Raw genomic sequence first — 15919 nt, 5'->3', positions numbered from 1 at the left:
GATGAAAAACGAGTCGCTTCAGCCTGTAATTCTGACTTCTGGCAGAGCGAGAGGCGGGACGTGACAAATAACAAATAAATCAATAGAATTAAGTGTTCTGTTTACAGCACCAGACATCTAAGGACAAAGGACCGGTTCTGCACCAATACTGCATGTGTCCAGACATACATGTGTTTTACAATCCACTGCAGACTGAGCGGTAATTCTGTCAGAGATAAAGCAATAAAGATCACACAGCAACAGATATGGGTTGCTTTTCTACTGATGATACCTTTTTTTTTTTTAAATGAGGGCAGCAGATGCCCCCCCTCCAAAAAAAAAAGCTATAACTGTAGATTCTTTATAAAATATGTTTATTTCTTCATGTAATTCCTTGATCCACAGTGTTTATTTTCTAAAGTCTTTGAATGAAAGTTTTATTTCATTTGGCAGGGTAAAACCATGCATATAAGTATTAAACTAGGGGAAATCTGCATAAAGGTATGACATTTTGATATTTACAGAAAGTCTCCACCCAATCTGGTTTAGCTTGACCTTATTTTGCAAAGAATTGGAAAAAAAATAAAAAAAGATCAACAAGCTAGTTAAGAAATACCCCAAAGACTTGCAGCTGTGTTGCATTAAAAGGCAGTTCATGCATGGCACACTTCACAGTTTTTAGTCTCATGCACCTTTAATACAGATGTATCATTTTCTCTCCAGCTCCCATTCATCACCCAAAAACCCGGTAAAACACATTTAAGTGTATAGTGACAAAATGGTCAAATATTTAGGCTAGGCACTCGTATTGAAAGTGTTTTTTTTCACTGAGCTGCTGAACCCAGTGATGGAGGACCTACCTTTTCCCTGATCTCCAGCGCTCTCTTGCAGAGAGGTTCCGCCTCCTTGTACTTCCCTCTCTTCCCATATAAGACGGCCAGGTTGTTGAGGGTGGCTGCCACCTAACAAGGACACAAAACATTTGTTATCGTGCGACGTTTTTTAAACGCTTCATCCAACTTCTCCAGGAACCGCAGTGTGTGCAGCTCATTCTCCACCCCAGCAGTGCAACGCGGCGGGTTTGACAGATGAGTAATTGCCAACGGGAAAAGCTGCTGTGCGTCGTGAATTAAATCATACCACCAGAAAGTGATTATGGTGACCTGTAATGTGATCCAAATTAAGTTGATTGAACACAAACATATTCACTGAGAAAGAGGGAGGCTGCTGAGAGCCCTGCAGGGGAGTTCTGATCCAGTTTAGGCTATTTGGTGAGAACCATTGGACAGACTGAGAGGAAAGAAGTGAGGAAAAGAAGAGGGTGAGGTGCCTGCAGGACCTGATAGGAGAAGACACAAAGATAGATGGAGTAGATTACAAAAAGACCTTGCATTTCAAACAGCACTACATTTAAAAAAAAAAAAAAAGTTTATATAATCTATGAGGTTGTGTCCTCAAATTTTACAGAAAAGAAGACAAATCATAAAACAAATTATCTAAACTTGTCACAATCAACAAAATCTTTTCTCCCCATAATCTGTTCATGATTTCCAAACAAGTGGTCTTATCAAACTGAAAGTCAGGATTAAAAAGTATCTTAGAAAAAAAAAACAAGTATTAACAACTTTTTTTTATATTAAAGACCTTAAAGAGAAAACACAATCAGCTAAAATCAGTATCAGCAGGTCACGGGTTTTATAAAAATCGGCTGAATGGAATTGGCCAACAGTCTCTGATGGGTGCATCTCTGCTTTTATTGGGAGGCCATCTAATTAAGTGTTAACGGAGAAAATCTCAGCATACCGGCAGGTTAAAAAGAAAAGATTGAGGAGGAGTCACATTTCATTTGTTTAGGATGGAAAAGCAATCCCTGAATCAAAGAAACAAACTAGAAGAATGAGAGAAAGACAAATGAGAGCCTAGCGGCAGACTGTAGGGAGAAGTTAGGAGGGCTTACTCAGTTTCACAAACTGAAGAATGATGGGGGTCCAGGCAGGAAATACACTGGCCTGCTGGGGTTAACATAGGCAGTCAACCTGCTAATGCTTATTTTGAAATGCATAAACAAATTAAGGAAACATAAGAAAAGCGAACACATTTAAAAAGGACATTACAGTGGCTTAATAAAAGAAAGCAAAGAAAAGCTGGACTACAGCCATTCAGTGATTTATAGACTAACAGAAGTATTTTAAAGTCTATTCTCTGAGATACAGGGAGCCAGTGTAAGGACTTTAGAACTGGGGTGATGTTCTCTACTTTCTTAGTCTTAGTGAGGACGCGGGCATCAGCGTTCTGGATCAGCTGCAGCTGTCTGATCCACTTTAGGCTGTGAAAACACCATTGCTGTAATCGATTTGACCAAATAACGCATGGATTAGTTTTTCCAGATCCTTCTGAGACATCAGTCCTTTAATCCTGGAAATGTTCCTCAGGTGATAGAAAGCCGACTTTGTTATTGTCTTTATGTGCCTCTGAAGGTTCAGGTCTGAGTCCATCACTAAACCTGATCAGTGGTTTCTAGCTGTAATAACTGAAGCTGTGTGGTGACCCTTGATCGCTCCTCCTTTGGTCTAAAACTAATTATGTTTGTTTATATTTAGCTCAAGAAAATGATGGAACATCCATGTATTTATTTGTTCAATGCATCTAATCAAACCTTTAATGGGCTCAAATTCAAATTAGATATTAAATAGGAGGGGCCCCAAGATGGTACCTTGGGGAACCCCACATGTGATTTGTCAACTCTGACAGAAAATGACCAATTAAATCAAAGACTTCTCATTTCAGACAACAAACTGGACAGTTAGACCAAGACGTCCAGCCTTTGAACTAGTTCATGCATTTGTTACTTCTCAGCTGGACTGTTGTAAGTCTAATGAGGAAGCCAAAGAAATTTCATAAATTGACTTGAGCAATAATGCACACAAACACTTGTATCTGAGGGCAATTTGGAGAGACCAGATAACTTAACAGTCGTGTTTTTGGACTGTGGGAGGAAACCGGAAATGGAGAGATCCTGTATCTCCAGTTGTCCAACCACACTCATTTCACAGCAATCTTCACTGACCTATTGTCACCTTATTAATCTGTGTTTAAAGTTTGAATGAATATACACGGATACATGTCAGTAATGTGTTTTTTTAGACCAACGATGCTTGCTTAAAAGAGTGTTTTGTGGATAGAGCTCTAAAGACTGGGTGTGAACGGAGTTTAAATTGAAAGAGATTACTACTTTTGTTTTTCACAGCAGAATTACTTTGAGCTTTGGGACAACTTAATTCCTGTTGTTCCTACCAGGAATAAGGTCCATCACATAGTGTGTATAGAAAAAATTAAAACTGAATACTAAAGTATGCACACAAGCTATATTGGATATGTGAAGGAACTTTCAAAACAGTTAACAGTAAATGGAAAAGTGTAAATACTAAGATTTAAGAAGTATTGGAAAATCTTCCACAAGGCTGTATTGTTAAGTAATGAACTACTATTTATATGAGGAATGATCAGTGTATTGAATCACTTAGAGATAACACGTGGAACGTTTTTTTTCAAAGCATACCATTTGTTAGACTATCATCTTGGGTTAATATGTAAAACGAGACAGTTTGTTAATCCTAGAAAGAAAAATTTTTAACAAAAAAGGACATTTCTGATAAATGTCAAGCTTGTTTTGTGTGTAAATCCTTGTGCATTATGCAATCATTATATGACAGGAGAGCTGCATGGCTCATCACTCAGAAAAGCAGTGACACTTTGCATGAGCTGGAAATGACTGGATCCTACAGCTGAGACAGAAGGAAAAAATACCGCAGTTATTTAAAATGGCGTACTTAGATTAAATGAAATGTGCAACTGAGTAGGTTGACCAGGTTCAATGGCTTTTGAAGGGACACGGAACCAACATTTACTGGAACCAAGTTTTTTTTTTTAAATCAGTTTAAAAAAGACAGTAAATAAATAATTCCATTTACTTGTAAAGTTTTTTTTATTTACTAACATACTGCCCAGAAGACTCTGTCTGATGGAGGGTTAGATCCTCCATCGTCATGGGGGCGTGGCTGATTTGACAATGACCAATCAAATTACCAGTGACTTTCTCAGCCTTGTGGTTTGTGGAAGAAGGCAACAAGCTGTAACGTGTTGGTCTGCCGATAAAGTTTGCTCCTAATACTTTAAGTGTTGCTGAAGTCTTCATCTTACCAGAAGACAAAATGATCCCTGCAAGCACATCCTCTCTCTGTGACAATGAACTCCTGGTGCACAGGCCACCAGGAACGCACGTCTGCATGCTGATGATGTCATAGTGCAAGGCTGTAAGCTTTTGCACACTTTTATCTTTTATTAAACACACAAGGATGTTTAATATGGCCATGTAATATAATAATATCAGACATTTAATTATGACCAAATCCTAATTCCATAGAGGAGCCTCAGAGAGAGAAACACACTGCTGTTTAATACGGACTGTGTTAGAGAGTCTCTGCATGCTCCGTCTGCTGTATGCTGCCCACTGAGCTATATAATACACTGGAGTGCTAATCGCCCGCTGTTTGAACGAGTCGTTTTGAAGCCACCAGCCGCCATATTGGTACTCCCCATTTCCCCCCAGTAACTAGGGAATATGTGCACTACAGCATTGAATAACAAGATTTTCTCATGTTCAGGAGGGGCTTAAAACTTTAAAAATGTCAAATGCCATATACTTTTATGCTATGTTCTAAAACTATAAAGTACTGAGAAAGTCATGTGCTGAAATATTTAACATTTATAAATATATAAATAATATACAAAAATATATATTTATATATGTGTATATCAATAAATATATATATATCATCTAGAAAGCATAACATAAAATCCTATCGGCTCGGCCAAATCAACAACATCAGAATGAAAGAGACTGATGAGCACGTGTCAAAACCTAATTACCTTAAGATTAATTAAAATCTTAACTTTAAAAGCAACCCAAAAGCATAAAAGTCGGCATATGGGCAGTTCATAGAGAGTAGATAAGGTTTTTGCTGGAAAACGAGGAGCTAAGTACAATATTCATGGAAACCTTCACTGCAAATGATTTGTGGCCATCGGCAGTCAGTGACTCTATGTAGAGGATGATGGACACAACTTTCCACCTAGAAGGTATTTCGCCGTCATGCCCAGCCTGCCATGGGCCATAAAATCATGGGATATCTGTAACTATCTGGAAATAAATGGTTAAAACAGGAGTGTGGCGTTATTCTGATTCCCATTAAGCCACTGTATTGCCAAGAGGGTTTCCTACACCATCAAATGCTCTTTAAACATATTTTTATAAACAAAATGAGAACACGATCTACTATTCTAAGCAAGGAGGAGATACTTACAGCAGGGTGGTCTCTGCCAAGAGTCTTCTCTCTGATGGCCAGAGCATCATTTAGCAGGTTGGCTGCTTCCTTGTATTTGTTCTGATCCCTTAGACACACAAACAAAAAGAGTGAGACACATAAAAACACAACACAAGGGAAGCGAAACCGGAGAAAATGAAGTGAAAAAAGCAGAAACTGGGCCCCCGACTCTGTCCTTTAACAACGTGGTAACTAAAGCCTGAGCTGACAGGCTGAGATCCATGCAGGAAAACATTCAGTGAAATGAATGTGTAACTCCTTGCCGTCAGGTTTTTATGTCCCTGTTCTCGTGGGCAAAGACATTTATACTCATGTAGTGGCAGCGCTGAACTCTTCATTTTTGTTTGTCTTAACTAAAGGTTTCAAAGAAGCCACCATGGTGCTACAAGCGTGCCGCCATGCTCCCAGGTTGCTCTCTGGTGAAAGGATTTGGGAAACTAGGAGACGATGTTTGAACTGCATAACCTCGGGGGAAACTCAGATGCCTGGAAGTCTTGTAGTGCCTTCTATGTGTTCATGGTGAGCCGCTCATTTCTAATATCTTTATGTGGAGAGAGAAAATGAACGCTAGTCCTGAACAGTGCCGGCATCACGCTGAATTCACCTGTAAACCAGCGCCAGGATGTTGAGCATGGTGGCTACGTCTGGATGGTCGTGTCCGGAGGTCTTCTCCAGGTCTTCCAGGGCCTGCTTGCAGAGGGGCACGGCCACCTCGTACCGGCCCTGGGAGGCGTACTGGATCACCAGGTTGTGGAGGGTCCTGAGGCGGGCGGGGATCTCGTAGCCTCCCTGCTGGGCGGCTGCTGCCGCCGCACTACCATGAGCTGGCTGGACTGAACACAGAGCACAACCAAGAAGGTGAGGGAAGAAACATCAGGCCACAAAGAAATGAAGACAGTTTCAAGCTTTTTCCCAGTCTCACTGTTGTGCATTCATGTTAAAAAAAGAACAATCTGGAGCTGGAAACTTCACCTCTGAAGGCTCGGTGTGAATGAGAAAAAGCCAGCAATAGCAGGTTTAAAGGAGTCTTTATTATTTTATTATCATCATCATCATCATCATCATCATCATCATCATGGCAACTCTTTAGTGGAATAGTGTGCCTGATCTGACAGATGGAAAAGTGTTTTACATGGTGCCTAGAGGAGCATTCAGATCTCACAGGGTTAGAGGATTTCCAAAACTTGTCAGGTAAAGGGAGCATGTGCGGGAAAATTAAACCCCTTAAAACGTTTTCTTTTTAGGTTACATTTCCGCCTTAACCAAATGGAAACTCTGTGACACTAACAACTGTGCTGGCTGGTGACAGATGAGCACCATAGAAAATATCTACTTGCCTGTGCTACCTGTTTTAATGGAGGATAGAGTCACGGCAGCCTCGATGCTGCAGATACTCCCACATGCTGTCCATTTACAGCTGCACACTTTAGCGTATTTAGTTTTTGATTTTAGATATTCAACCGACACAAAGTCTTCAAGGACTTGGACTGGCTTAACACGCACGCTTCAGTTTAAACCAGCGGTGTCCACACCTTTTGTCACGTGGGCCAATATTGTCAAGTCAAAAGTATTCAAGGGCCAAAAAAATAAATAATTTAATTATCTCAAAACTGTACTGGGATTTTTTTTGATTGTGCAATATTCTAAATAAACAAATTAGCCAGATTTTCTGTAGGAAAGGGATGCATAAATCATTGTAGGTCCAAAACTTTAAAGCGTTTTGCATGATTGCCTTATTAAAAGAGTAATTCAGTTTGCAAGTTGTTTTGCCAACTGGATGAACATCTCAATCGGGAAAAAAAAAAATAAAAATTATATATATATATATATATATATATATATATATATATATATATATATATATATATATATATATATTCTCAGCATTAAACAGGATTCGGGTCACTCTTTGAAAACACTTGCTGTATTTAGCCAATTTCACTAAACGAGTTAAAAGCAGATTACAGTAAACGCTATTAGATCAGGTTGTATTTGCTTTGAAGTTAAAGAGAATGCAAACGGTGTGGTAATTAAAAGATGAATACTTTCTATTGTGCCTAATGTTTTCAACTTAAAGAAGATTTGAATTTGTCATTTGTTAATGTGCATCAACTACCCCCACAGCATGATGCTGCCATGTCAAAGTTTCACCAAGGGGATGGTGTGTTCAGGGTGATGTGCAGCATTAGTTTTCCTCTACGTTACATTTAAACAGAGCACTGTCTTTAACGTGGCCCCGTGTCTCCCACGTGGTTTAGTGCAGCTTTAAATGGGACTCCATGACTTCCAGATTTGTTGAGTACCCACAGTGCTGTCAGTAGATTCTCCCAGAAGATGAGCTGACCTCACCTTTCTGTCCTAGGAGCATCACAGGAAAGGTTGAATACATAGGGACACCATTCTAGGTATTGATTTGTTACAAAAATTTATTGTACTTCATAATTAACTCAGGAAACCCCAATAAACTGTATGTGGAAAGGTTTAAAGGCTATGAGCAGTTTTACAGGGAAAGTCTTCTGGAACATTTACTTCACAGTCTGGTCCTTTTAGGCAGTCTCAAGTGGTTTTACTTTAAAAAATAAACATCTACAGATGCTAATTTGGTGACAGAATTTGGATGTACCAGAGTAAGATGTGAATATTTGCTTGCACAGTGTGCCTTTAAGCTCCAGGCTGATTGTAAATGAAGGCAGGGCCGTCATGCCCATTATTCTCATCCTGCTGACAGCAATTGAACAAAACGAGCCCAGGGACAGAGGTACATCTAATCTTCTCCAGCACTCGCCCAGCATCCACTGTGGACACGCGCCCACAGCCTGCGGCTCCTCTGCCGCTGCAACAAGATTAATCCCCGACAAGAAGACGTTTGATGAGGCCTCTTCTCCTCACGTACCAAAACGCATCCCTCTGCACAGACATTTTTAGAAAACTCACAGTCTCTCATGCTGCACACACTTTATTTGAAATTCACAACACCTTGCTGACTGATATTTCTGTAAGCGCTAGCGGTGGGAAAATGCAGGTCTAGCATGTTTATTGCACAGGTTCAGATGCACATGTAATGCACTCACACCTCTCCATCTTCTTTTCCTTTAACTGTGTGATTCTCAGCACTCTCACAAAACCCACCTTGCTTTTTTCACTCCCCTACATCCTCAGTTTAAAATTTGCTTGTAAGTTTTAATGTTTAAAATTCTTCCGATGTACAAATGTAAAATAACATTTGATGTTCAAACAGCTTAAAAATGTCATTTTCAGTTAAATCACTATATTGGAAGGTGTATAAAACAACCGCAATGACACAAATCTAATAAAAAAAAGCTTTTCTTTACCCTCATAGGGATGGTGAGTTTAGGGTTATCTGCTTCTAGTTTCCTCCCCACACAACATCCTGCATGTAGGCCAAAAAAGTTCAGTCAAGCTGACGTGAGCAGCTTCTTTTCTGCACATGGAAGTAAAGGAATCAGACTTTTGGAGTGTCCCGCTAATAGAAGTCAACAGATTCTCCCCCAGAGGTGTGGATCTCTGCTGCTCCTCCACACTTCAGTTTTCTGATTTTTGGTTCACTTTACCTTTATATGCAACTCGTCTAAGTCTATCAAGACAAAGTCTAACAGACTGAAGTTTACAGTTGTGAATAAACTTTAAAGGATTAAATACTTTTGTAAGCCACCGTGTTAATAAGTAGAGGCTCACTGAAGATAGAAGACTCACTGCCTGCAGCTTGGTCGTCCTGGTCGTCTGGGAAGAGGTCATCCAGGGTCTCTTTACTGGTGTCACACTCCTTTTCTTCCTGGAAGGTGGAAGAAGGCAAAAAAAATGGTGAGAAGATTCTTTTTTAAAATGTTAAAGAATTGAAAATACCATTTTTGTCTAAATCCTGGATCAAGTTATCCCTCAACACAGCTATTCGGCACTCGGGGTGTTTTTGAGTCCAGCTACTTCAGAAAATCTTGCATTAATCAAAAGTTTGTATTATGGGTAATTATGCATCTGGATAAAGGACTGTTGCAGTTTATGCTAAAGTCAAAATAGGCAAGAACTTAACTGTAACACAAATAAATAAGATAAAAACTGCAGGCTGTAGGGCATCTGAGTGCCACTGATTAGACACAGAGGGAGCATAAAACAGAACTAATAAATATCCCTGGTCAGCTGTGTATAGCGCCTCATTAGGACAGTAAAACCTAGTGAACAGAGTTCCTCCCCAGCTGATGACTGCCGCTCCTACATTGATTCATGCATCCTAATCCCATGAAATGAAGCGTTTCCCAGCGGCTGATGCCTCGTGCTGGCCTATCAGAGGGGAGAGGCTGAACGCAGCACTCACTGAGGGCGACAGGTCCTCGTCGTACTTCTTCAGCTGGTTCATGAACTCTAAGTGCTTCTTCTCCTCCTCCAGCTGGGCCACGCTCTGCTCGCTCTTCTGCAGCTTCTGCTGCGTTCCTGCCAGCTCGTCCCTCAGCCACTGGTTCTCCTGGCACAGCCTGCGCACCTGGGCCCGCAGCTTTTGCTTCTCCGACTCAACCGAGCTCAGGTGGCTGGACAGGGCCATCATCACCTGAGCAGAGAGAGGTTTCAGCGCGGTTAATGTCCCGCGTCCAAGAGAATGCACAACCTGTGAAAACACTGGCAGTAAGAAGGAGCATGTTCCTTGGCTTTAACGGTGACAGCGATGCTTTCAGGCGTAAAAAGGCTTTCAGGTCCTCTAATAGTCATGAATATCGGAAGAATCTCGTGATGGAGGCCCCAGCCTGCAAGGCAGGGACTAAAATATCCTGTTTTGCACTTTGAACAGAAACTGAGAATGTGTGCCCCGTGTCAGAGGGAAAGGCTCCATGTGACGAGGCCCTCTGTGCAGACCTAGGGTGGGTGTAATCAGAGACATTAGTGACGGCCATAAAGTAAAACTGAAAGCTTTCTAACAGAGGGCACCTGGTGTGCCTGCTGTGGATTCTCATCAGATCGCTTGGAGATGGAGGCGAGAGGCTGCAACATGAACAGTGGCTCATTTGTGACTCAGTGTTGCCCAAGGGAGGAATGACACAAGCAATTTGTCGTTTTAAAGAAAATGTGTGCACTTCTGCTTTTTTTCCCCTTCACTTCTCACTTTCATTCAGTTTTGTCCAAGAATATCTGCGTTTAAGCTGCACCACACCACCTGTGTTATTATTATTATTATGGATTTTAATCTTAATCATAGACTGATTAATGATGTTTACAAACCCAGAATCACCCATTTAGTAGAGATTTACTGTTCCATTTATTCCACTGGCTCCTTAGATTTCTTTGAAAATGGGAAAAACGTAATAATTGTGTGATATTTAGAGAGCACTGGCACAATCTCATTTAATTTTTTGTTTAACTGTGTGCTGAAATAGCAAAACTGATAATGCGCTCTGCTGAGGCATTGGTTGGATGCAGTGACATGTTGTCATACAATCTATAGCCAATAGTATTTATTGTTTTAGCACAATAAATACCACAAAACATCTTGATAAAAACATAAGTCTATATGTCCTGTCCCAACTCTAACTCACCTTCTTATCAGGAAAAGCTATAACAACAGTCTATAGAAGACATAACTAAAAGGTGGAGAAGTAACTGGATTTGTCTCAATCATAAGTCCAGAAGAACCCAGTAGGATTCTTTTACCCATGTCCCTCCAACATTAAGTTTTGTGCGAACATGACATTCATTTCAACATCATAAATCCAGACTTTAATTAGTGCAGGTACTGCAGAGGCCACATGGATTTCCGTTTTGGATTGCCATCACTGGGAGGATGGAACGAGAGATGGACAGAACTACTGGGGCTTTGTCTGCAGTAATGCTGCGCCGCTTTGAGCCGTTATGGTGAAGACAGAGCTGAGCCAAAAAGGAGAGCCTTTGATTTACCAGTCTGTCTACATTCCAGCCCTCATCTATGGTCATGAGGCCCGCATGATGAGCGAGAGAACGAGAACCAGGACACAAGCGGCCGAAATGAGGTGAGATAGGGGGAGGAGCTCCATCATCCAGGGGCGGCTCAAAGTAGCAATACATATACCTGTATTGTCCCCACTGTGGGACAATACAGGTATTTTATCTTAACTTAAAAGCAGATGGATGGATGGATTACATTGAGGTTTTGTCCATCTAGAAAGCATGACCCATCAACAGCTCAGAAAATGCTTAAGTTAATGCCATTTCTAAGAACCATACAAATCATTAACTATTAAAAATGTTACGTCCTAAAACATCAAAATATGCTATTAAATAACTTTTTATCCACTACTTTATTACACTACTCTTTAAAAAAAAAAAAACAGATTTTTAGAAAGCTATTCATTCATTAGTGACTAAAGCTTTGAGCGTACATACCTGAGCTTCACTCAGACCGAGGTCCAGCATCTCCAGGGACTTGCGGATCATGTGCGACTTCTCCTCCACCAGGACTCCTTCTTCGTCCTGCTTCAGGCAACGCAGCGTGCCCAGCAGGCCGTCCAGGATGGAATGATGCTCCTGCTTCAGAGCTTCCAGTCCCTGGATCACCTGCTTGGTCCGGGAGATGATCTCATCCTGGGACAGCTTCTCCCCCGGGTCCTCCTCCTCCTTCACGCAAACCATGGTGGACATGTCCTCACGCATCCTACACATTTCAAAGACAAAATCCAGATAAATACCTGACACTGCGTCACTCCAACAGCAAAGAAAAACGACTTAGTGCAGAACATTGTATAATACTAGGTGCAAACGCACCGCAAATACATGAATGAATGCGCCGCAAAAACAAAAAGTACTCCAGACACAAAACAGAGGCTAACACACAAACACCAGCAATGGAAAAATGCTGCAAGTAGCAAAAACAACTGCAAGTTAAAGGGACAGTGTGTACCTAATTTGGCTTTTAATTAGCAAAAATTAGGTATTGCTTTTTATAAATACATACCGTATTTTTCAGACCGTAAGGCGCACCAGATTATAAGGCACACTAAATGTTGTTCCCAAGTGAGTGATATCACTCCTCCCCTTCACGTACACAGCTCTCTATCCGTCTCTGCCTGGAGGACAGAGTAGTTGGACTACACTGCCCTGTTTCTAACATAAGGCCAAAGTAACCCTAAATTTTATATTGAATTAACTTACTAGCTTTATTGTTGCTAGCGCGTACTCCAGGCGTATAGAGAACGTGCTAGCATAAAGGCTCCCATATACTCGGGCGTACTATGCGCATACTGGGAGCTTGACGGACTCTGCGCTGAATCTCTGCGGACGTTTTACCCTTCATAGTCGAGCCTGCTGTTGTCTACATTCCTACAATTCCCACACTTTCTGACCCCAGGGAACATGTTTTTTTTGGCCGTAACAGAATAAAGTGTAATTGCACATCCACTACAGTAGGTGGCAGTGGGGTGCTCTAATAGTCAGAGTGCACGCAGGGAATATTCGCTCTGTGGTGTTAATGTATTTTTTTTTTTTTTGCATACACAGCTTAGAGCAGTAGATATGGAGTGTGGTGAACAAACGCTCAAGAGACACCATGGAAACAGAGACAGATAAAGAGACAAACGACGGTCCCTTGAAACTCAGGACGATGAAATATAAGGAAGTGTATGTAGCGCTTGGCTTCACTGTGACTGCAGTGGGAAACGAGGGAAGTCCGGTGTGATTACTGTGTCTAAAAATGTTGGTAGCGGACAGCTTGAAGACATTACGCTCCAATAATGCTGAGTTATACAGCGAAAATGTGGCGAATATAGCCAACATTCATCCCACTTTGTGAATACTGCTACAGTAAACCAGCGAGCACTGCTGGCATCATATAAGGAGGCGAACCAAACTGCTCTGTGCAACAAACCCCGCAGCAGCAGAGGAGTTCATACTGACTGCAGCATTAGACGTGGCTTCTGTGTTGCTGGAAGATGCAGGTGGTGCAAAAATAGAAACTATCCCTCTGGCCAACGATACTGTCGTCCAAAGTGTAAATGACATTGCTAAAGATCTGCTGGTTGAGAAACAAAGAAACATTTTGCCTTACAATTCAATAAATAAAACTCACAGCAATAAATCATTTATTGCTTATGTACGTTGCGATATGACAAATTCCCTGTGTGAAGATCTACCTTTTTGTAAATATGTCAGCATGAATATATTTAGAAGTATGAAGTCACTATATATTTATTTTAATTTTGCACATTTAAAAAAGCACTATAAAACTTTTTTTTCTTTTAAATACTAAAAAATGTAAATAAAGTCATTCTTTGTTGTAAGAATGTCTATTTCTTTTTGTTTTCTTTAAAAGGTAACAAGGATACAATGTTATGCAGAGGTGTAGCCTACTTGCATTATAAGTACACCTAACACAATTTTTATTAGTATTATAAGAATTTTATGAGGAGATCATAGTATTTACAGCAGCAGTGCAAAATGAGGGGTTGTTTTTTTTGTTTTTTTTTTAGGGGTGCCAAAGGTGGACCGTGACAAAAAAAAACTAATTGCGAAGCACTGCTATAGTCCCAACATAGCTCATAAAAGATAATGTGTTCCTAACTAATAAGAGGCTAATGGTTGGAAGAGACAGAAAGATCCCCATCAGATGCTTCAGTCACAGACAAAACCTTCTGATCTTTTCTAGTCTCATGGAGGACACACACACACACACACACACACACACACACACACACACACACACACACACAGAGCATGATGTTGTCCTGTCAGTCTGAACACATGAATGATGGGAAAACACAACAGATCTAAACAACGGATCACACCCGGTGCCTCTGGCTGGAGGCTTCTTGGGCTGCAGACCTGATTGTTTCAGGTAAAGGGAAAAACTAAACACGCACGCTTCCCTCACCACTACAGGTGCCTTAAAGCAAGGCACAGAGTCAGCTACTAGAGATGCACTGATCAGATACCCGGACTGGATGTCGGCTCCGATTTTGAATAATCAGCTGGATCAGATAATTTTTGCCGATCCATCATTCCGATCCAGTCATTTTTTTATTATTAACTATCATCATCATCACTACTACAACATAGTTACAGCGATCTAGTCACTTCAATTCTATGTTTGCAGCGGCGGTTGTGTCATCATGCTGAGGGCACACAGCAGCTAGCGGTGAGTAAACACAGAGCTACATGGATCAAAGGCCGGACTGAGCCAGGTCTGCTATTTGGAAACATTTCAAACTTCATACGCCAACAAGTCTGACTGCAAACATGCAGCATCTGCAATGCACAAGTTGTGAGGGTTGGTCAATTCAGCACCACAAACTTAAATAAGCACCATGCTAAAGAACATGCTGACCCTTTTTTTAAACAATGTCTATGTCAAGCCTGATAACTTCACTCACACTGTAAGGTATACGGTTCATTCATTCGCCGTAGTATCGGATCGGCCGATACACTCAGCCCAGGTATCGGTACCGCATTGGAAAAACTTGAGTGGTGCATCGCCATCAGCCACCTGTTCTAGAAACCTCCATGTGCAATAAAAAGTAGCAAGGTGCAGCAGAAATAGCTCAGAATAAAGGTGGTAGGCTTTTTTTTGGCAAACCAAAGAGTTGTCAACTACAGCAGCTTGCAAAAGTATTCACACCCCTTTGAATTTATTCCCAGTTATGACACGTTACAACAACGAACTTCAAAGTATTTCATGGAGATCTTATGTGACAAACACACGAATGGAGAAAGTATGGGACGGGACAACTGCAAACCTACTGAGAGAGTGCAGCCAGGTGAGGAGAGGACTACCAGCTACCAGCTCCATGCTAACCCCTGCAGTGGTTAGGTGAAAATGGCTTCTTCAGCAGCAGGAGCTTCACCCAACAGACACTCCACATGGCGCTGAGCTCACAGGCATGGCACAATGCTCTGAAATGGATTTGTACCATATTTTCAATCCTTTTCCTTCCACTTCCCGGTTTTGTGCTACATTGCCAACATAATCCAATTTAAACACATTCAACAGCCCTCTGCGGTGAGAAGATTAAAACTGAAAGTGTATGCCCCCCTTTGCAAAGCATTGCAGCATCCTAATAAAAATAAGAAGAAAACACAGCGGTTCTGTGGAGCCACTGGGACCACCCGGTTCCACCCAAACCGCAGATGCTCAGGCTGCTGTCAGCGGTCCACTCTGAGGGCTGTGATCAGCGTACGATTCACAGATTAGGGACCCAGAGGGGGGGCTGTCACACACAAAACCCCCCAAACATCTGACGCTATTAATGGGAGAAAAATGCATCTCCTGTGATAAACAGCTGAGGACACGGCAAACATTCCTAAATGGGTGGCGGTGCTTAAATCCGTTCTCCTTCACACTGCATTTACTCTCTGAGGATGCAGTCTTCAGTGGTGTCTCCTGACATACTCACACACCCCCGTCTACTTCTACACACTCTGTGACTTCTTTGCAGTCATCACACACACACACACACACACACACACACACACACACACACACACACACACACACACACACACACACACACACACACACCTAAGAGGATTATGGAGTGCTTGGGCAGAACTACTAAATAAATCTCCTTAAGCACAACAGTCAAACTCTG

The 15919-nt window shown here is 41.4% G+C and overlaps 1 protein-coding gene across 9 annotated transcripts in view; it reads right to left on the bottom strand.

Moving 5' to 3' along the window:
* The window catches only part of klc1a (kinesin light chain 1a), a 49575-nt gene that overhangs the window by 27799 nt on the left and 5857 nt on the right, over nt 1-15919 (bottom strand). For 6 of the 9 annotated variants that reach the window (XM_021323267.2, XM_021323270.2, XM_021323269.2 and 3 more), the window contains exons 2-7: nt 11727-11994; nt 9694-9924; nt 9060-9156; nt 5968-6196; nt 5343-5430; nt 840-941 (exon numbers count right to left, since the gene is read on the bottom strand). In XM_021323267.2, coding sequence (XP_021178942.2) covers nt 840-941; nt 5343-5430; nt 5968-6196; nt 9060-9156; nt 9694-9924; nt 11727-11993 — 1014 coding nt within the window. In that variant the 5' untranslated portion in view covers nt 11994. The remainder of the gene's footprint in view (nt 1-839; nt 942-5342; nt 5431-5967; nt 6197-9059; nt 9157-9693; nt 9925-11726; nt 11995-15919) is intronic. The other 3 variants (XM_012875889.3, XM_012875892.3, XM_021323271.2) reach the window with 1 other exon arrangement.

The sequence above is a fragment of the Fundulus heteroclitus genome, chromosome 19, assembly GCF_011125445.2.
Source record: "Fundulus heteroclitus isolate FHET01 chromosome 19, MU-UCD_Fhet_4.1, whole genome shotgun sequence".
Classification (NCBI taxonomy): Eukaryota; Metazoa; Chordata; class Actinopteri; order Cyprinodontiformes; family Fundulidae; genus Fundulus; species Fundulus heteroclitus.
Note: the sequence above shows the minus strand (reverse complement) of the source record. Positions and strands in the feature narration are given on the sequence as shown.